Source organism: Callithrix jacchus, chromosome 8, assembly GCF_049354715.1.
Source record: "Callithrix jacchus isolate 240 chromosome 8, calJac240_pri, whole genome shotgun sequence".
NCBI classification, from domain to species: Eukaryota; Metazoa; Chordata; class Mammalia; order Primates; family Cebidae; genus Callithrix; species Callithrix jacchus.
The window spans coordinates 43,294,282-43,315,736 of record NC_133509.1 but is presented as its reverse complement, the minus strand read 5'-3'; the positions used below and the strand labels follow the sequence as shown (position 1 = coordinate 43,315,736).

The following is a 21,455-nucleotide window of genomic DNA, read 5'->3' as shown; positions in this document are numbered from 1 at the left end:
CAAATGCTTTTCTGCATCCATTGAAATGATCATGTATATTTCTCTTTATTAATACAGCATATTAAATTGATTTAATATGTTGAGTCAACCTTCCATTTCTGGGAAAAATCCCACTTTGTCATGATGTATTTTTTTTTTAATATTCTGCTGAATTTGTTTTGCTAGTATTTTGTTGAGAATTTTTGCATCTTTGTTCCTTTTCTTGGTTGGAGTCTTGCTCTGTTACCCAGGCTGGACTGCAGTGGCATGTTCACAGCTCACTGCAGCCTCCAACTTTTGAGCTCAAGATATCCTCCCACCTCAGCCTTCTGAGTAACTGGGACTACAGGCATGTGCCACCATACCTGGCTATTTTTCTTTAAGTTTAAATTTTTAAATGTTAACATAGAGATGGGATCTAACTGTGTTTTCTGGGCTGGTCTCAAACTCTTGGGCTCCAGCAATCCCCCGCCTCAGCCTCTTATAGTGTTGGGATCACAGGCATGAGCCACCACACTCAGCCACATCTGTATTCTTAAGAGATGTTAGTCTGTAGTTTTTTTGTTTTTGTTTTTTCTTTGTGATGTCTTTGTCTAGCTTTGGTATCAAGGTAATATTGGCATAATAGAATGATTTAGGAAGTGTTCATTCTACTTCTCTTTAAGTGGACAATGGTTTAAGTGACCAAATATGTGGTAATTTGTTATACAACAATAGAAAACTAATATAACTGCTAAAGAAAATCAACCAGAAATGTTGTGCCTTCTAATGGAAAAACAGATCATCACTATGGAGCAGCCTTGCAAAAAACAGAAATCTGAATCTGATCAAGCCTATAGTCTAGACCAGGATTCCCCAACCCCTGGGCCATGGATTGGTACCAGTCCATGGACTGTTAGGAGCCAGGCCACACAACAGGAAGTGAGTGGTTGGTGAATGAGCATTCCTGCCTGAGCTCCACCTCCTGTCAGATCAGTGGCAGCATTAGATTATCACAGGAGGGTAAACCCTATTGTGAACTGCACATGCGAGGGATCTAGGTTGTGTGCTCCTTATGAGAATCTAATATTTGGTGATCTGAGGTGGAACAGTTTCATCCCAAAACCATCCCCACCTCCCACCCCCAACCACTGGCCCCTAGTGTCAAGAAGGTTGGGGACCGCTGGTCTAGACCCAATATCAATTTATAGGAAATAAGGAGCATGTTAAACTCTATCAAGGGAATACAATCAGCAAAATCCAGATATATCATTCTAGGCTAGAAAACATAAATCACACTCACAATTTAATGTAATATAAATTTATAATATAATTTTATAAAAGGAATTAAGCAGGTGTTGAAGAACCAAAAAAAAGCAAAGTGAGGTAGCATGGAAAATAACTGCAGGAAGCAACTTCCGCATGTGGGACTTGCTAAACAAAGAAATAAAGTTGGTATTATGAGAACCTAGAGGCTTGGAATATAGATTCCGTAGAGCTTGGAGTCAGACTTGGAGATTGAGGTGCTGCCTGGCTGGTACTAATATGTCTGAGAAGACATGTTTAAGCTGGTTTGGGGAGTGGGATGAACTACCAGTGCCAGAGAGAAGTCCTGCCAGTTGGCATGATAGAGATAGGAAGAGCAGGCAGACAGGAGGAGCAGAAATTCTCTATCACCTCCTGTGGCCTTCAAGTATCCCTCTAGAACTGTGAGAAGAGCCTAGCAAAAGAAAAATGTAATTTGCAAAATCCCAGTCCCAGTGTCACTAAAAGGGGTTGGAGCTAAAAGATGGTAGCATAATAATTGGAACAATAGGCCGGGCGCGGTGGCTCAAGCCTGTAATCCCAGCACTTTGGGAGGCCAAGGCGGGTGGATCACGAGGTCAAGAGATCGAGACCATCCTGGTCAACATGGTGAAATCCCGTCTCTACTAAAAATATAAAAAATTAGCTGGGCATGGTGGCGCGTGCCTGTAATTCCAGCTACTCGGGAGGCTGAGGCAGGAGAATTGCCTGAACCCAGGAGGCGGAAGTTGCGTTGAGCCAAGATCGCGCCATTGCACTCTAGTCTGTGTAACAAGAGCAAAACTCCATCTCAAAAATAATAGTAATAATAATAATTGGAACAATAATCAACCTGGTTCTTTCCATTAATAAATATACTGTAAGAAAAACAAAAGAGTAATGGAGGGAAATCCATCAATTAAAAGACCTCTCAACCAGTTGTAATCTATGGACCATATTTTGATCCCAGTTTAAACAAACTATACAGATAGTATGAGATATTTGGATTGGGTATGAAATTATATGAAGGATTATTGTTAATTTCTGTAGTGGTGAGAATGGCATCGTATTTTGGGGTTTTTTTTTTTAAGTTCTTAGTTTTTAGAAATACATCTGAAATATTTCCAAATAGAATAATGTCTGAAATTTTTTTCAAAGTTGTACTGGATGGAGAGAGGTGAAGGTGGTGTTGAAAACACAAGATTGTTCCTTGAAGAATCGATCTGCACATGTACCCCAGAACTTAATATAAATAAATAAATAGAAAACACAAGATTGAACATGACTGGATGGTTATTAGGGCTGGGTGATAGGCATATGAGGTTAATTTTATTCCTCTTTCCATGTTGTTTATGTTCAGAATTCTCCATAATAAAATGTTTTTTTTTAAACTGGAAAAATTCCTTCCATAAACTTTTTTAACCTCTTAGATTGATAATCAAGCTTTTGCTTTCCTTGATCTTATACTGTTGAGAAAACAATAATTGGAAACATTGTTCCATTTAAACAGCATCTTTAAGAATTAAAAGGCACATACTTTTGATGCCATAATTACTTGTAAATCTCTCTAAAGGCATTTATACATGGATTTTTATTGCAGCTACCGCAGAGGTTTGGAAACACGCATTCATCAATACTGAGGGCACTAGTTTAATGAATCACGGTGTAGTCACACTAAAGAATACTACTCAGTTATTAGAAAATAAAGCAGTTCTAAATGTAGCGATATGGAATGATCTTCAACTAAGAAAGCAAGGTACACACCAGTGTATGTCTATCATTTGTGTCCTTCCCGCCAAAAAAAAAAAAATTATACTTGAATATATCTAGGTTATCTTTGGAAAGGTAGACCAGAAACTAGTAATCGTGGTGGCCTATGAAACAGGAAACCAGATCACTAAAGGTTTGAGAGTGAGAGAGAGACTTTCTTTTTCTCTGAAAGAATAATACATATGGAAGCAGTGATGAATGGCTATTTCTGGCTGTAACTATGGGAAAGACTTTTTGGAAAATAAAGGTAATGAAAGCTTAGTATTGCTCTTGTCTAACAAAAATAGAAAACATTAACAGGTAAATGTAATAGATATTACTTTGAGATACAAAAAATAACTTCACTTACAAGTGGAAAATATCTGAATTTGTTTTTTTAGGTGGTGATAGTGGACTGGATGGGTTAGGAGGACCGGGTGTACAGCTAGGAAGCCCAGATAAGAAAAAACGCAAGGCAAATACACAGGTAAATTGACATTTTCTTTAACAGTCGTTTTTCTTTGCTTGTATGATTAGGCTGTTGAGGTAAATTTAAACTTGGTCATAAGTTTTGTTTCCTATCCTCATTCAGAACCAATAGTGAATTCTGCAGTGATTATACTTTTTGTTTTAAAGTCTGTAACTAGTCGCTATTGTCACACATTAGGCATACAGTAGATACAACAAAAAGGAAGTGTAAGTGGACAAATTAAAATGCTTGTCAAGGTGGCTCGTGCCTGTAATCCCAGCACTTTGGGAGGCTGAGGTGGGCGGATCACCTGAGGTCAGGAGTTCGAGATCAGCTTGACCAACATGGAGAAAGCATGTCTCTACTAAAAATACAAAAAAAAAAAAAAAAAAAATTAGCCAGGCATGGTGGTGGACACCTGTAATCCCAGTTACTCGGGAGGCTGAGGCAGGAGAATCACTTGAATCTGGGAGGCAGAGGTTGCAGTGAGCTGAGATCGTGCCATTGCACTCCAGCCTGGGCAACAAGAGTAAAACTTCATCTCATTAATTAATTAATAAATAAAATGCTTGCCTGTAATCCCAGCACTTTGGGAGGCCGAGGTGGGTGGATCACTTGAGGCCTGGAGTTTGAGACCAGACTGGCCAACATGGGGAAACCCTGTCTCTACTAAAAATACAATAATTAGCTGGGTGTGGTGGCACACTCTTACAGCTATTCGGTAGGCTGCGGCATGAGAATTGCTTGAACCCAGAAAGTGGAAGTTGCAGTGAGCTGAGATCGCACCACTGCACTCCAGCCTGGGTGACAGCACAAGACTGTCTCAAACAAATTAAAATGCTTGTTCTTCAATCTAATTTACAAGTTTTTAAAGGGCATGAATGCCTGTAGTTCTAGTAAAGACTTAAAAATATATAGTAACAATTTTAACATGAAGTAACTGTTCAACTGTAATAGTAATTCAGTATTATGTGCGTATCATGAAGCAGTCATGATGGAGGCCTCTTTTTGTTATAACTTGTGATTATAATGAGCAATTATACATATAGGCTCTCATGGTTTTATTCTTTATAAATTTAAAGTACTCTTTTTATGGTAAAGGCTACTGGTAAGTATGTGTGTACAGATTACTGATCTTTTTATCACTTTGACCACCGTCTGTTAAACTCGGAGTGTAACTAAAACTGGCAGTTCATTTTTTCAGTCTGAGGCCCAGAGCTTAATGTTTTAGGAATACTTTAATTGTATCTCCCTGAAGTAAGCTAGGGGAAATCTTTAGATTCTGATTCTTGTTATTTAATTTTATGACTATTTGGTATATAAAAGATATTTTAGGTTAGACTGCTTTAGTATTTAAGTGAAAGATTCTTGTTACAGGTAAGCATATTAAATGAAAATTAGGATAATGAAGCTTCTTTTGAAAGTTAAATAATCTGGGGGTTTGAAGTTACAATGGATTTGAGCTCAGAAAAATCATACCTTATTTTCTTTCGTAAACGAAATAAACCTAAATATATTTATCAGCAAGTATAATTAAATGTAAACATTAGTCAGAATTGAAAGGTCAAGTGAAGATAATAAATGTTTGTAACATTGCAGGAGAAATTTGACTAAAACTAGATTCACTGGTATTAAGGTAACAGGACAATTTTAATAATGTATTTGATCAAAAACATGTATTTTACTTTACATTCTCATTTCAGGGACCTTCTTTTCCTCCATTGTCTGAGTATGCTCCACCACCGAATCCAAACTCTGACCATCTAGTGGCTGCTAATCCGTTTGATGACAACTATAATACTATTTCCTATAAACCACTCCCGTCGTCAAATCCATATCTTGGCCCTGGTTATCCTGGCTTTGGAGGTTATAGCACATTCAGAATGCCACCTCACGTTCCGCCAAGAATGTCTTCCCCTTATTGTGGTCCTTACTCACTCAGGAACCAGCCACACCCATTTCCTCAGAATCCTCTGGGCATGGGTTTTAATCGACCTCATGCTTTTAACTTTGGGCCACATGATAATTCAAGTTTCGGTAATCCATCTTATAATAATGCACTAAGTCAGAATGTCAGCATGCCTAATCAACATTTTAGACAAAATCCTGCTGAAAATTTCAATCAGATTCCTCCACAGAATGTTAACCAAGTTTCTAACCCCGATTTGGCATCTAATTTTGTTCCAGGAAACAATTCAAATTTTACTTCTCCGTTAGAATCTAATCATTCTTTTATTCCTCCTCCAAACACTTTTGGGGGTCAAGCAAAAGCACCAGCCCCAAAACAAGACTTTACTCAAGGAGCAACCAAAAACGCTAATCAAAATTCATCTGCTCATCCACCTCACTTGAATATGGATGATACAGTGAATCAGAGTAATATTGAATTAAAAAATGTTAATCGAAACAATGCAGTAAATCAAGAGAACAACCGTTCAAGTAGCACTGAAGCAACAAACAATAACCATGCAAATGGGACACAGAATAAGCCACGACAACCAAGAGGTGCAGCCGATACCTGCACCACTGAGAAAAGCAATAAATCTTCTCTTCACCCAAGCCGTCATGGCCATTCATCTTCTGACCCAGTGTATCCTTGTGGAATTTGTACAAATGAGGTGAACGATGATCAGGATGCTATCTTATGTGAGGCCTCTTGTCAGAAATGGTTTCATCGGATCTGTACTGGAATGACTGAAACAGCCTATGGCCTCTTAACTGCAGAAGCATCTGCAGTATGGGGCTGTGATACCTGTATGGCTGACAAAGATGTCCAGTTAATGCGTACTAGAGAAACTTTTGGTCCATCTGCAGTGGGCAGTGATGCTTAATCACAGGCATTCTAAAGTGGGTTTATTTTCCTGTGCATTACAGAAGTTCAGTGACACAAGATTTTAATGTTTTACATTATTTTTTTAAATGCACACACAAAAATATTATTTACCTGTAAGTTTTTACTAATAATTCATTTCATTACTAGAGCAAATTTTGTATTGTCTTTGCCTGCTATCTTAAACGAGAATCATGTATATGGGGGTGCTTTAGAAACATTTATAAATATATGTTAGTTGTTATTTATCACAAACAAAAGCCTCTTGAAGCTTCAAAGTAGTATATAACAAATGTAGGCACGTTTTAACTTTTAAAATTTAAAATCATTGAAAAAATGGATATTTAGTGCTGAACTTTGGTTGTACCATATTAAAGATTTAGTTCAAAAAGTTTATCTAGGATCCCCTTAACGTCTTTACAACATAATACATGTAACTGTAACATGGGGGAAAGTATACATTTTTATGGATTAAAAAAATTATAGTATGACACCAGATTTTTCCTTCACTAGGGTCTTTGGAATTAATGAATTTCATATTTTCAAGTGAGTTTTCAGGATATCTGTTTGTACAGATATGAGACAGATCTTAGCATATAGTAAATTCTCAGTATTTGTTGATTAACTTGTGGATGCTACCACATGAAATTGCTAATATTAGATCAGTTGAAAATTGACTGCAATTAGTAAAATTGGCATAACTTATGTTTCCAGTTGTGCCATATAGAATTATAGTATGCTTCTAATTTTCTTTGATATTGAGTTTTGTTATTGTTTATTGTTTACCAGAGAAATAAATACTATAGTATCCACAGAAGAATTGTGAATACTTTTTGTATAATTTTGAACTGGGACATAATGCAAATGAGGAAGGAAGAAATATCAATTTGGCCTTAGAGGGCTCTGCTAGCAAAAGAACTACTCAGTGTTCGTTTGAGAAATCTTGTTCTGGGGATCTGAATTTCAAAACTGAACTTTAGGGGAGATCAAAGTCCATTTGAAGCAAAGATCAATTAAGAGCCAAAGTGAAATCGAACTCAAAAACAACAAATTGAAGGCTTGTAGCAGACTTAAGGAGTTTCCGCTGTTACTGGGGAAAAGTGTAAAAATGGACCTGAGTACCCTCTTGAGAAATGATCAAGCATGGAGACGGTTGGAAGTGTGCTCATTAAGATTCAAAACAGCGGAAATCCATTTTTGGAGCAAATCATAACCTGTGGCCAAAAAAGGTGTACTGTTTGACAACTAATGGCCGTTTACACAATCACTGGAGGCTGGTATCCCTAATGTGTTGCCACCATTATCATTGCAACCAAAAAAGTTCTGAAGGGTGTTTGATGATCTGCAAAGGAGATAATTATTATTATTTAAACCCAAGTGAAACAATGATGGCAGCAGTGTATTATCAAGAAATTTAAATTATGCATGAAAAATGTGATTTAAAAATAATGTCCTTTGGTTAGCACAAGAAGCTACAGTTTTACAGATAAGGTCTCAACTTCACATGTCACAAGCCACTAAAGCAAAGTTAAGTGACTTGGGCTATGAAATTTTGTCATGTCCTTTTTAGTCACTGGACCTTTAATCCAATAGACTACTATCTTTATCGTTTGGAGCTTTTTCTAAGAAACAACGCATTCCCCAATTGAGATGCAGTAACTAGAAGATGTGAACAATTTTTATGGTCTAACAAATGATGAATTTTATAAAAGTTAAACCTTTAATATTCTGTTGGAAGAAAACTCTGCGTCTGATGCATATTTTGATTGAATAAAACTTATTTTTTTAACTACAGTGTTTTAATTTTGACCTACAAAAACAGCAATTTCATATGGTACAAGGTAATAATGTAAGGTTTTCTCCATTTACCCTTGACTAGTTAGAGGTGAATACAAAATATTTTCCGTAGTTGTAAAATATTTATCTTTACAATTTTAGGAAGCAAAATGATATAAACTATACTTCTAGGTACTCCATGTGTGAAAACTTTACCAGTTGAAGCAGGTTAAAATGCAGTATTTTGGGCTGACAGACATTTGATGGTGTTCAGTAGCATACTTGAAGATCCCATTTTACTTGGAATTTTTGTTAGACATACATCTCTAAGTGTTTAAGGACCTAGTTATGTTTTTCCTGAAAGTTACTGAGTGCTAATTCTTAATAAATGATGCACTGCATGCTGTATGCCTAGTCATAGCATCAGATCATGATTTATTATTGCTCTGAATAGGGCTAGATAGATGTTTTGAGTAGAGCTTTTCAATGTTCTCAGGAGTTAACACTTTACATGGTAGTACTTGAGTTGTGATCATTACTAAAACTGATTATGCAGTTTCTTAAACCCTTTATCTCTTTAAGTTTTAGTAGTTAGCTGTTTTTGTGAAAATTAAATAACCTCTCCCAAGCTAGTCTAAAGGTATTTGTTATATAATGTGATTCATTTTCTGTTTCCACATAGTTGTTTTTAAAAACCTGCAAACAGGTCAGTTTTTATTCAGGTGTTTAGGTCTTCAAAGCACCTTACTTTAAATAAGAATCTGGAAGTATTCAACAGAAAAACTCATGGTTCATTCTGACAGTGAATCATACTACACTCATAGTTGATAAAAAGTGTTCATGTGTTTGAGTTCATTTTCTTACAAGTTCTACATTTGTGTCTACATAACGCTAAGTCAAAAGTTATATAGATGCTTTTAGATGGAAAAAGTGATGAACTATAAGAATAGCCAGATGATAATTTGTCTGAAGGAAGGCTGTTAGACAAACTGAAATGACTCCTTAGGACAAATGATAAACTGCCTTCAACTTTAAAAATATGCAGTGATGGAAAAAAACACAGGTGGAATTGTACCTTTTTTGGTGTAATCCTTTTCCTTCACTGAAAGTCCTCAACACACACACACACACACACACACACACACACCAGTTTCTCCTACATCCTTGAGTTTTGCTGAAGTTCAACCCGGGTAACTATCAGTATCACCAAAGCCAGGTTTTTGACAGAAAGGTGAATTTTGTTTTTTCCTTTTTTTGAGACAGTCTTGCACTGTTGCCCAGGCTGGGCGTCATCTAGGCTTAGTGCAGCCGCCACCTCCCAGTTCAAGTAATTCTCCTGCCTCAGCCTCCCGAGTAGCTGGGATTACAGGAGCCCACCACCACACCCAGCTAATTTTTGTATTTTTAGTAAAGACAGAGATCACCATGTTGGCCAGGCTGGTCTCAAACTCCTAACCTCAAGTGATCTGCCTGCCTCAGCCTCCCCAAGTGCTGGGATTACAGGCGTAAGCCATCACATCCAGCCAGACAGAAAAATTTAAAAAGCATCAGTTTCTTTCTTAGAACTTGATTTGCTTATGCATTAGACAGTTTCTGGTCCACAGGCTTCTAGGTGTTACCTGACTCACTAATACTGAAACAGCTTAGCTTGTGAAGATAAATTGTTCTTCAGATAGAGTGCTTAGAATTAGATTTGTGATCAGTGTTTTCCTTTTGTGTGAAATGCTTTAGAGTACTTCTATTATCATTCTTGTTACTCAGATTAGAAGGTTATATACATAAAACTGAAGATTTTCTTGTACTAGTGCTTATCCTTCATAAACACAATGTAAAGAAATCTAGTTTTTTGGTGGTTTGTTTTAGAGTCCTAAACTAGAGTCTGCCTAGTTGCAGAAAAAAAACCTTAATAGTATGGGTCATCATGAAATCTGCCAACCTTAATCCAAATAAGTATCAAGAGTCTTCAGTCAATATTCTTTCAAACTTGTTTGTCTTGAACAAATTAGAGTTTTAGCACTTAACTGTTCAATGTACTATAGTAATTGTATTTAATAGTAAGAAAATATATAAGCAATGATTTTTTAAAAGGGAGTTCTCAAGAGTTTTGCATTTCTTTCTGCAGTATATAGAGGTTTCATATGCATGAATATTTGTGCTGTTTTATATTTTTTTCAATTAAAAAATGTTTAAAAGTATCCAGGATCCCAAAGTTCATTTGTAAATAGTGGCTTGGAACTCTACACAATAGGGAAGCTCCTAAAGGCTCATTTAAACCATAATCTAGTTGATAGTACCATGCTGATCTCTCAGTTTTCTTTAGGAAACCTATCAATGTAGGAGGGAGAAAGAAACAGAGGTCTTGTCTTTTTCCTGATGTGATTAGAAAGTTATTTGTTATGGGTTTCTTTGCATTTGCCCTCTTACCATGCTAAACTCTGGTGAAATGTATAAAGCAGGCTTGTCTTTTCCCCTCCTGGATGCTCTGTGCTTCAACATTTTATATTTTTCCTCCCCTCAGAAATTCAGTGGCTAGACTTTAAGAGAAAAGCATTTTCTACTAAGGTATGAATGAAGATAGTGAGAAAAGTGTCATTAAATTTCTTTTTTTAAAAAGGATGTTTATTAAGAATGAATCGTTATTTTCTAACATTTCAGACAATATGACCACATTTCAGATACTATGGAAAGCAGTACTTTCAGTGAATTAGATTGTACTGTCTGAGAGTACTTTCCATTTCCTTTAGGTTGTTGTGACTTTTCACAGCTTCCTCTCCTCTAATTCTGAACTTGGAGATTTTCTTCTCATTTCTAACTTTTAGTGACTTATTCTATTCAGTAGAGCATTACAAAAGTCACATCTGCATCTTCCAACTTGTGGTACAGTGATGGGAATTTGGAAGCACCCCTGGAGCAAAGAGGCTAGGGATAGCATTAACATCTCCCAAGACAAGTGATGTAGGGGAAATAAAGGAAAGACCGTGGCCAGGTATATGCCAGGCATTAATACACCAGAGGTTGCCTGTATTTAATTTAAAACTTTTAATGAAACTCAATGGATATGTGTCATCTTTGTCACATTTTATCAATAATACTTTACTTGCAATTATATTAAAACTTAAATACCTGTACCTTTATTGTTCTGTAGATGTGTAGATGATGTTGCTTGTTTGTCAAAATATTATCTTTTATAAAAGAAAGTCCTGCTTCTTATCATGATGTATGTGACTTAAATGATTGTTTCATATTAAAACTATTTCTTCCTTATGTACTGTTTACATATACCTCTTTTTGGGATATTAGTTCAGTACTTTTATACAAATCTGAGTGTGTTCCACATTGGTGACATGTATTTTTACAGTAATTTTTTGTTTTGTTCTTAGAGCATGTCTAAAGTAACACATGCACTAGTGCTGTGGTCTGTGGCAAAATTACTGTAATTCAAATTGGAAAAAAAAATGTTTCCAGACTTTGTCCAACATTTATTCCTATGACAAAGGAAATTACTATGTAATACTAATTACTTCTTATGCTGGTATGTTTTAAGCTACTCTATGAAGTATGTGAAACATCAATATTTATGGATTAATAGATGGCCTGATGGGAGGGGGTAAATTATGGTGTTATCAGCTCATAACACTTGTAATACAATAAATCTTAAAATTTTTATCTTTGACTTACAAGTATAATTTACTAAATAATTTTCTTAAATGGGAGTACATATTAGGATATTTTTAGCCCATACTACTAAAATTATATAGTAAACTTTGAACTTATGCTGATTATCTCCCAACCAAAAAAGACATCATTTACTTCATCATAACCAAAATAAGTTGTACTGTGATATTTATATTCATTTATTAAGACTTGATTAAGATACCATAAGACTCCTCTAATTTACCTGGAATTTTTAACCATTGCTTCAAAGACTTGAATGCTGTTTACTTTGTACTAAATGATGAAAGGATTTGGTAATAAAGGTTATCATCAGGATTTTAAAGAAAAATGTTTAATCTTGAAGACAAATTTTTAAACTTTATTTTAGAGGTGTTTACTTAAGAATAGTAATTTTAAAACGTTATTATCTTGTCATTAACACAAATACTCAAAAGGATTTTAATAAGTAATACTTGGCCAATGCAAATTTGTATATTTGAAATTATATGCTTGAAAGAAAAAAATGATGCTTGTGAGTGCTTAAACTGCATATCTTCTTAAAAATTCAAATTTTAGACATATCAGTTTAAATTATCCTGAATTAATAAGGTTTTACTGTATCAATGATGTATATTACAAAATGTCTACCTATGTTATGTTAATGATATCTCTGTACTGCACCATATTCGGCATGGTTATGGTATATTTTGTAATTTTGATTGTTGACTATTGATAGGATTCATATAGCAATAAATCTGACTCAATATTTTTTAAAATGCAGATACCATACTGTATCATAATCCTATTATATTTGACTTGAATGCCCAAAATTTTCATAGGCCTATATGTTAAAAATTTAGTGTTACATGTTAGGGATTTATTTTTGTCTTCTGTTTTCACATACAATTTTTTAGAACTAGGTCTGTCCCAATTTAGATCATAGAAGTTTAAAGAAGTATTATTAATTCATGAATTGCATTGTGGAAAAATTTAAATAAAGTATGAAATGACTAGATTACCCCAAATTGGTTTTTTTTTTTTAATGTGGTTAATGACCAGGTTACAATTTTCAGACAAATAAAATTGGCTTGATAACTGATTGAATATAGTAGATAATGGATAGTTTGACTCTTTAAGGGCTTCCAAGTGTTAAACAAATACATTCTCAATTCTGAATTATGTCATAGTAACTACGTAAATAATGGTAAGCCAATTCTCCTTTTTGAGATATTTAACACAATTTGCCTCATCTGATCCCATTCCCTTCTTCCCTAAAAACCATGCTAGAATTTAAAATTGGAAGTGTTTCATTTGTCATCTACATTTTAGTTTTCTTATTCTATAGATAAGTAATAAGACAAGTAGATGTTCTGCTGTCAAGACAGTCCATGTTATTGTTGGCCATTCTTTTCAGGGATAATGCTTAATGTCATTTGTGCATTGTATAAGGAATGTTGTTTATCAGTATATAGACCTACCATTAGTAGAAGTGATGTATGGCAGGCTTTCTTGAATAATATGTATTGTAAGTTTGTTTCCTATAGTGTTATTATGTGTCAGATTCTTTTAAATAAAGCTAGTTTTTAAAGAGAAAAAGAACTTTTTTAAGTGTTTGACTTTCATCAGGACAAGTAGGTGTGAGAATCTTGGCTATGGGTGAGAGATGCCCAATGTAACATCAAGCAGGGAATAGCTTACAATTTACCAGTGTAATTTTATACTGAGGAGGGAATCAGAATTTTTAGTCAGGGCTTGCTGTATACATATTTTTTCTGTGAAGTTCATTCATAAAACTGAGTCCTGGATTTCCTTAAAAAATTGTGAGTATGACATACCTACTTTGATTTTAACAATTTCGGACTTCAGTTGTGTTAATAAAAATTATTTTCAAAAGAATTTTACAACTTCAGCAGCTTAATGATCCCTGGGGCAGAGACACCATTGTAGCAAATATTAAGAACAAACTTGCAGCTGGACGCGGTGGCTCATGCCTGTAAGCACAGCACTTTGGGAGGCCAAGGTGGGTGAATCACCTGAGGTCAGGAGTTTGAGACCAGCCTAGCCAATATGGTGAAACCCTGTCTCTACTAAAAATACTAAAATTGGCCAGGCATGGTGGTACCTGCCTGTAATTCCAGCTATTTAGGAGGCTAAGGCTCGAGAATCGCTTGAACCCAGGAGGCAGAGGTTGCAATGATAGTGAGCTAAGACAGAAAAAGAAAGAAAAGGAAGGAAGGAAAAGAAAGAGAAAGGAAGGAAGGAAGGGAGAGAGGAGGGAGAGAGAGAAAGAAAACAAACTTGCTTGAATGTTAAGACCTCCAAAGTTTGATACAACCATCAGTTGCCTTGAGTCTGTTAACATAAAAAGAGGCTGAATGAAATAATGTGTCAAGTGATGCAAGCTTGGCATCAATTGCCAAGCTGAGGCAGGAGAATTGTTTGAACCCAGGAGGCAGAGGTTGCAGTGAGTTGAGATCACTGCACTCCAGCCTGGTGATAGAGCAAGAAAACAAAACAAAGCCATGCTAAATATATCCAAGGACAAGTAATATTGTACAGAAAGAAAGCGTGAGCCATGGTGAAGCAGCAGCCTGCCTGAGTTCACAAGCAGAAACTTGGAGTCAGAAATTCTGATCTGACAAAGTAATGAGGGCTAAACATTTTTAAACATGAGATGCAGTAACGGGACTGAAGGGGAAATTATAGCTTTAGATTGTTTTTAAGCCCAAAATATAATGAGCTAAGTATTGATCTCAAGAGAATAAGAAAACAACAACAAACTCGAAAGTAGAAGGAAGGAAATAATAGGAAATAAAATAGGAAAACACTGGAGAGGAATAATAAGACCATAAATAAGTTATTTAAACAATAAAAATGAGGCCAGGAGTGGTGGCTCACACCTGTAATCCCAACACTTTGGGAGACAGAAGTGGAAGGATCACTTGAACCCAGGAGTTCAAGACCAACCTGGGCAACATAGGGAGACCCTGTCTCTACAAAAAAATTTTTTAATTAGCTAAGCATGGTGGTGCACACCTGTGGTCTCAACTACTCAGGAGGCTGAGGTGAGAGTACTGCTTGAGGCCAGGAGGTTGAGACTGCACTGGGCCTTGATCATGTTGCTACACTCCGGTCTGGGCAACAGAACAAGACACTGTCTCAAAAAAAAAAAAAAAAATAGAGCAGTGATCAGACCGATTTTTTTTTTTTGAAACAGACTTTTTCTCTGTCACTCAGGCTGGAGTGCAGTGATGTGATCTCAGCTCACTACAACTTTTACCTAATGGGGTCAAATAATCCTTGTGCCTCAGCCTCCCGAGTAGCCGGGATTACAGGTGCATGCCGCCATGCCTGACTAATTTTTGTATTTTTAGTAAAGATGGGGTTTCACTACGTTGGCTAGGCTGGTCTTGATGGTCTTGAACTTCTGACCTCAAGTGATCTTCCCGCCTCAGCCTCCCGAAGTGCTGGGATTACAGGCATGAGCCACCGTGCCTGGATGAAATTCATTTTTTTAATGGTAGGCAGAAAGATCAGGAATGAAAATGGAGGCTAGCATAGCACTGTTTTAATCTAGGGGCTGAGCTGGGATTTCTCTCTACTGCTGTACCACTTGTGAAAGGAAGCTAAAAAAAGTCTACCTTCAACTGTTATCTGGGGCTCTAATTTATAGGAAGATGCGGGTCTAAGGGATAGAAATACACAGTTTTAAAAATTTACAGAGTTGGTTACTGGTTTACAATATGAAGAAAGAATTGAAGCAGTGAATTAGGATATAATACCTCATTGAATTGGGGTCCCTAAGACATAAATTTGAGGCAACCCAAAATTGCTAGAAAGAAAAGGATGAACACAGAGGAATTAAAGATAAAAGAAGGGAACAAAAAAGACACTCTAAATCAAAATTTCTGAACACATGAGATCTGATGTAGGAAAACCAGCTAACCAATTCCTTTTGAAATTTCAATCGACTCAAGATGAAAATAATGGAATAACCTAAAACTTTAAGATAAGTTTGCTTAGGATTCTGAAAGGTAAGTTAATAAAACAGAAATGATGAAATCCAAATAAGCAGACATTAATCCATACAATATTTACCATCTTCTATGTTCAGGCACTCTTCTAGATGCCAGAACTATAGCAGTAAATAGACAAAAATCATACTCATGAAGTTTTTATTCTAATGATACGGACAGTAAAAGTGTACGTGTAGTTAAGAAATAAAGGGAATGAGGGCCGGGAGCGGTGGCTCACGCCTGTAATCCCAGCACTTTGGGAGGCCGAGGCCGGTGGATCACGAGGTCAAGAGATAGTAGACCATCCTGGTCAACATGGTGAAACCCCATCTCTACTAAAAACACAAAAAATTAGCTTGGCATGGTGGCATGTGCTTGTAATCCCAGCTACTCAGGAGGCTGAGGCAGGAGAATTGCCTGAACCCAGGAGGTGGAGGTTGGGGTGAGCCGAGATCGCGCCATTGCACTCCAGCCTGGGTAACAAGAGCGAAACTCTGCCTAAAAAAAAAAAAGGGAATGGGAATAAGAAGTGCTGGGCTGATGGGACAGGAGGTACAAAGAAGTTTATAATTTTTAATAGCTCACTGAAAAAACATTTAAGTAATGTCAAACAGAGTAAGAGAGAAGTCATGGAGGTAACTGGGGAAGAGAATTCCAAACAAAGGTAACAGTAGGTACAATGATCCTGTGGCAGGAGCATGCTTAGCATATTTCAAATATTCCAGCCAGTGTGGCTGGACTAGAGTGAACAAGAGGAGGAATACAATGAGATGGAATCAGAAAATTAACAGGAAACCAAGTCATGTATAACTTTGTAGGTGATTGTAAGGTTCTTGGCTTGTATTCTGATCCCATCTCCTTGAGAAAATAACTAGCTAGGAAGCTATCTAGAAATCTAGTTGAGCGGTGATGTGACTTGAACCACTTTCTGTTAGGAAAGAAGACCTAGTTGGGAAGCGATGTAGAAATCCAGATTAGAGAGGATGAGATTTGAAAACTTTATAGCAGTAAGGGGAGTGAAAAGTGGATCTTGTTTTGTCCTGATTCGAACAACTGTAAAAACATAACTGGGGAAATCGGACTGTAGTTATATGACATTGGGAATTATTTTAGTTTTGCTTTATGTGTTAATGATGTGTTTATGCAAGAAACTGCCTACCATTTTAGTAGATACACACTGCATCTATTTATAATTATGCATTTTCTTTAAAATATTGTTGGAAAAGAAAACAAGAATAGAAAAAATCCTTAAGGATGTTTAAGATTTAAACATTTTCAAAAATTATCTATTGATCATATATAGCATGTTCAAATGGTAGCTAAAACATGCTAGTTCCTTGTCTCAAGAAGTATGTAGAAATACTGAATAATTCCAGATTTTGTTAGAAAAAAATTTAGTGATTTATATAGTTAAAAAGTCACAATTTAAAAAAATATTTGTCACAACTGTGCTATTTAAGTCACAACTAAAAGAATATACATACAATACAGTTTCTAAACCAGCAGAGGAAAAAACAGAATCAAGCTTTGCCCTATACACTTTCTTTTTCATCTCCTTTTCAGAAAAGAAGACAGAAAAGGAGATGAAAAAGAAAGTAATGAGGACAATAAACAAAAAACACACAAAACCAAATCTATCCAGTGGTTTCAATAAATGGAAATTGATTAAATTCACCTGATAATGTCAGATCAAGCATTCAATACTATTCATTCAGTGAAAATGTTAAATTGATCACAATATTAAGTAAAAAATTATAAAAACTAGGGTATATGCAGAATTATCACAATTAAAAAATATATATTTATATACATCTATGTAGAAATAAAAGTCTGGAGTGGTTGTCTGCCAAAATGTTAACTGTGGTTATCCTTGGGTAATGGAAATATGGATAATTATTTCCCTTGTATTATCAACAATAAATTATAAAGGAAAAAAATTATTTTCCTTTTCTTTCACCAGAAAACATATTTTTTTTAAAGTAAAGGGCCAGGAAAAGGTATACCAGAAAAATACTAATCAAAGAGATATAACAATGTTAATATCAGAAAAAATAGATTTTAAGGCAAAAGCAATTAATAAGGATAATTTTTTTTATGATGTAATGTAGTTTAGTTTTTAAACTGAATTTCAGTAAAGCCTGTATTTTGCAGAAATAATATGATAGAAGGGAATTTTATAATTATTTTGTTTTATGTTATTTTTATAAATATTTTTAAATTTTGTTATATATTTAGTAGTGTTCTTTTAAAGCATTTTCCGTATCAAGATATCAGTATATATTTTATAACTTACATGAAATAGAAACACATAGTTATATATACCATTTATGTATTTTGTTCAGCTAATTAAATTTTTTAACTTTTAAGTTCAGGGGTATATGTGCAGGTTTTTTATATAGGTAAACTCATGTCATAGGAGTTTGTGTACAGATTATTTCATCACCAGATATTAAGTCTAGTAGCCATTAGTTACTCTTTCTTATCCTCTCCCTCCTCCCACTTTCCACCTTCCAATAGGCCTCAGGGTCTGTTGTTTCCCTTTATATATTCATGTATTCTCATCATTTATCTCCTGTGAGAACAGGCAGTATTTAGTTTTCTGTTCCTATGTTAGTTTGCTAAGGATAATGGCCTCCAGCTCCTAACATGTTCCTGCAAATGACACGATCTCATTCTTTTTGATGGCTGCATAGTATTCCATGGTGTGTATGTACCACATTTTTTTTATCCAGTCTATCGTTGATGGCATTAATGGGCATTTAGATTGATTCCATGTCTTTACTATTGTGAACATGTGCATGTGTCAATATGATAGAATAATTTATATTCCTTTGGGTATATACACAGTAAAAGGATTACTGGGTTGAATAGTAGTTCTCTTTTTAGGTATCCGAGGAATCAGCACATTGTTTTCCATAATGATTGAACTAATTTACACTTTCACCAACAGTGTCTAAGCATTCCTTTTTCTCTGCAACCTTGCCAACAGCTGTTTTTTTTGACTTCTTAATGATAGCTATTCTGACTGATGTGAGATGGTATCTCATTGTGGTTTTGAGTTGCATTCCTCAAAGGTCAGTGATGTTGAACTTTATTTCATATGTTTGTTGGCTGCACATACATCTTGTTTTAAAAAGTGTCTGTTCATGTCCTTTGCCTGGTTTTTAATGGGGTTGTTTGGTTTTTTTCTCCTTGCAAATGTGTTCAAGTTCCTTTTATAGATGCTGGATATTAGACCTTTGTCAGATGTATAGTTTGCAAAACTTTTCTCCCATTTTATAGGTTGTCTGTTTATTTTATTGGTAGTCTTTGTGCTGTGCAGAAGCTCTTTAATTATATCCCATTTGTCAATTTTTGCTTTTGTTGCATTTGCTTTTGGCATCTTTGTCTTGAAATCTTTACCCATTCCTATTTCCAGAATGACATTCCCTAGGTTGTCTTCCAGGGTTTTTATCATTTTGGGATTTACATTTAAGTCTTTAATCCATCTTAGTTGGTTTTATAATGTGGTCTAAGGAAGGGGCCAAGTTTCAGTCTTCTGCATAGGACCAGCCAGTTATCCCAGTATCATTAAAGCACTTCCTATTGAATAGGGAGTCCTTTCCTCATTGCTTATTTTTGTTGACTTTGTAGAAGATCAGATAGTTGTAAATGTGTGGCATTATTTCTGGTCTCTCTATTCCATTCCATTGGTCTATATGTCTATTTTTGTACCAGTACCATGCTGTTTTGGTTACTGCAGCCCTGTAGTATATTTCAAAGTAGTAGCATGATGTATCCAGCATTGTTCTCTTTGCTTAGAATTGCTTTGGTTATCCAGGTTCTTTTTTGGTCCCATGTGAGTTTTAAAATAGTTTTTTCTAGTTCTGTGAAGAATGTCTTCAGTAGTTTGATTAGAATAGCATTGAATCTATAAATTGCTTTGGGCAGTATGGCCATTTTAATGATATTGATTCTTCCTGTCCATGAGCGTGGAATGGTTTTTCATTTGTTTGTGTCATCTCTAATTTCTCTGAGAGTGTTTTGTAGTTCTCCTTGTAGAGATCTTTCACCTCCCTGGTTATCTGTATTCCTAGATATTTTATTCTTTTTGTGACAACTGAAAATGGGATTGTATTTCTGATTTGGCTCTCAGCTTGACTGTTGTTGTATAGAAATGCTAGTAATTTTCGTACATTGATTTTGTATCCTGAGACTTTGCTGAAGTTATCAGCAAAGGAGGTTTTGAATTGAGAATATGGGGTTTTCTAGATATAGAATTATGTCATCTGCAAACAGGGGTAATTTGACTTCCTCTCTTCCTATTTGGATGCCATTTATTTCTTTCTCCTGACTGATTGCTCTGGCCAGGACATCCAGTACTATGTTGAATAGAAATGGTTAGACAGGCATCTTTGTCTTGTACTGGTTTTCAAGGGGAATGCTTCCAGTTTTGCCCATTTGGTATGATATTAGTTGTGGGTTTATCAAAATGGCTCTTAATATTCTGAAGTATATTCTTTCAATATCTTGTTTAGTGAAGAGTTTTGAACATAAAGGGATGTTGAATTTTATTGAAAACTTTTCTGCATCTATTATGATAATCATGTTTTTTTTGTCTTTAGTTCTCTTTTATCTGATGAATCACATTTATTGATTTGTGCATGTTGATCCAACCTTGCATTCCAGGGATAAAGCCTACTTTTAGATGTGCTGCTGGATTTGGTTTTTCACTATTTTGTTGAGGATTTTTGCATTGATGGCCATCAAGGATATTGTCCTGCAGTTTACATTTTTTGTTGTGTCTCTGCTAAATTTTGGTTTCATGATGGGGCTGGCCTCATAGAATGAGCTAGAGAGGAATTCCTGCTTTTGAATTGTTTGGAATTGTTTCAGCACAAATGGTATCAGCTTTTCTTTATGCATCTGGTAGAATTCAGCTGTGAATCATCTAGTTCTGAACTTTTTTTTGGTTGGTAGGCTTTATATTACTTTTTTAATTTAATTTTTATTTTTTTGAGATGGAGTTTCTCTTGTTACCCAGGCTGGAGTGCAATGGTGCGATCTTGGCTCACCGCAACCTCTGCCTCCTGGGTTCAGGCAAATCTCCTGCCTCAGCCTCCTGAGTAGCTGGGATTACAGTCATGTGCCACCATTCCAAGCTAATGTTTTGTATTTTTAGTAGAGATGGGGTTTCACCATGTTTACCAGGATGGTCTCGATCTCTTGACCTCATGATCCACCTGCCTCAGCCTCCCAAAGTGCTGGGATTACAGGCTTGAGCCACTGCGCCCAGCCATGTAGGCTATATATTACTAATTCAATTTTGTAGCTTGTTATTGGTGTGTTCAGGAATTCAGTTTCTTCCTGGATCAGATTTGGGCAGGTGTATGTGTCCAGGAATTTATCCATTTCTTCTAGATTTTTCAGTTTATGTGCATAGAAGTGTTCATAATATTCTCTGATAGTTATTTGTATTTCTGTGAAGTCAGTGGTAATATCCCCTTTGCTGTTTTTTATTGTGTTTATTTGGATCTTCTCTCTTTTCTTCTTTATTAATCTAACTAATAGTCCACCTATTTAATTACTTTTTTCAAAAAACCAACTCCTGAATTTGTTTATCTTTTGAAGGATTTTCATGTCTCAATTTCCTTCATTGAGTCCTAGAGATTCTGGCATATAGTATCTTTGTTCTCAATAGTTTCAAAGAACTTCTTGATTTCTGCCTTAATTTCAATAT

General features: G+C 35.6%; 1 protein-coding gene across 5 annotated transcripts in view; it reads left to right on the top strand.

Moving 5' to 3' along the window:
• The window catches only part of PYGO1 (pygopus family PHD finger 1), a 54,298-nt gene extending 40,982 nt beyond the window's left edge, over nucleotides 1–13,316 (top strand). For all 5 annotated transcript variants that reach the window (XM_035259710.3, XM_009005488.5, XM_035259712.3 and 2 more), the window contains 2 exons: nucleotides 3,393–3,478; nucleotides 5,164–13,316. In XM_035259710.3, coding sequence (XP_035115601.1) covers nucleotides 3,393–3,478; nucleotides 5,164–6,291 — 1,214 coding nt within the window. In that variant the 3' untranslated portion in view covers nucleotides 6,292–13,316. The remainder of the gene's footprint in view (nucleotides 1–3,392; nucleotides 3,479–5,163) is intronic.
• Nucleotides 13,317–21,455: the final 8,139 nt, after the last annotated feature.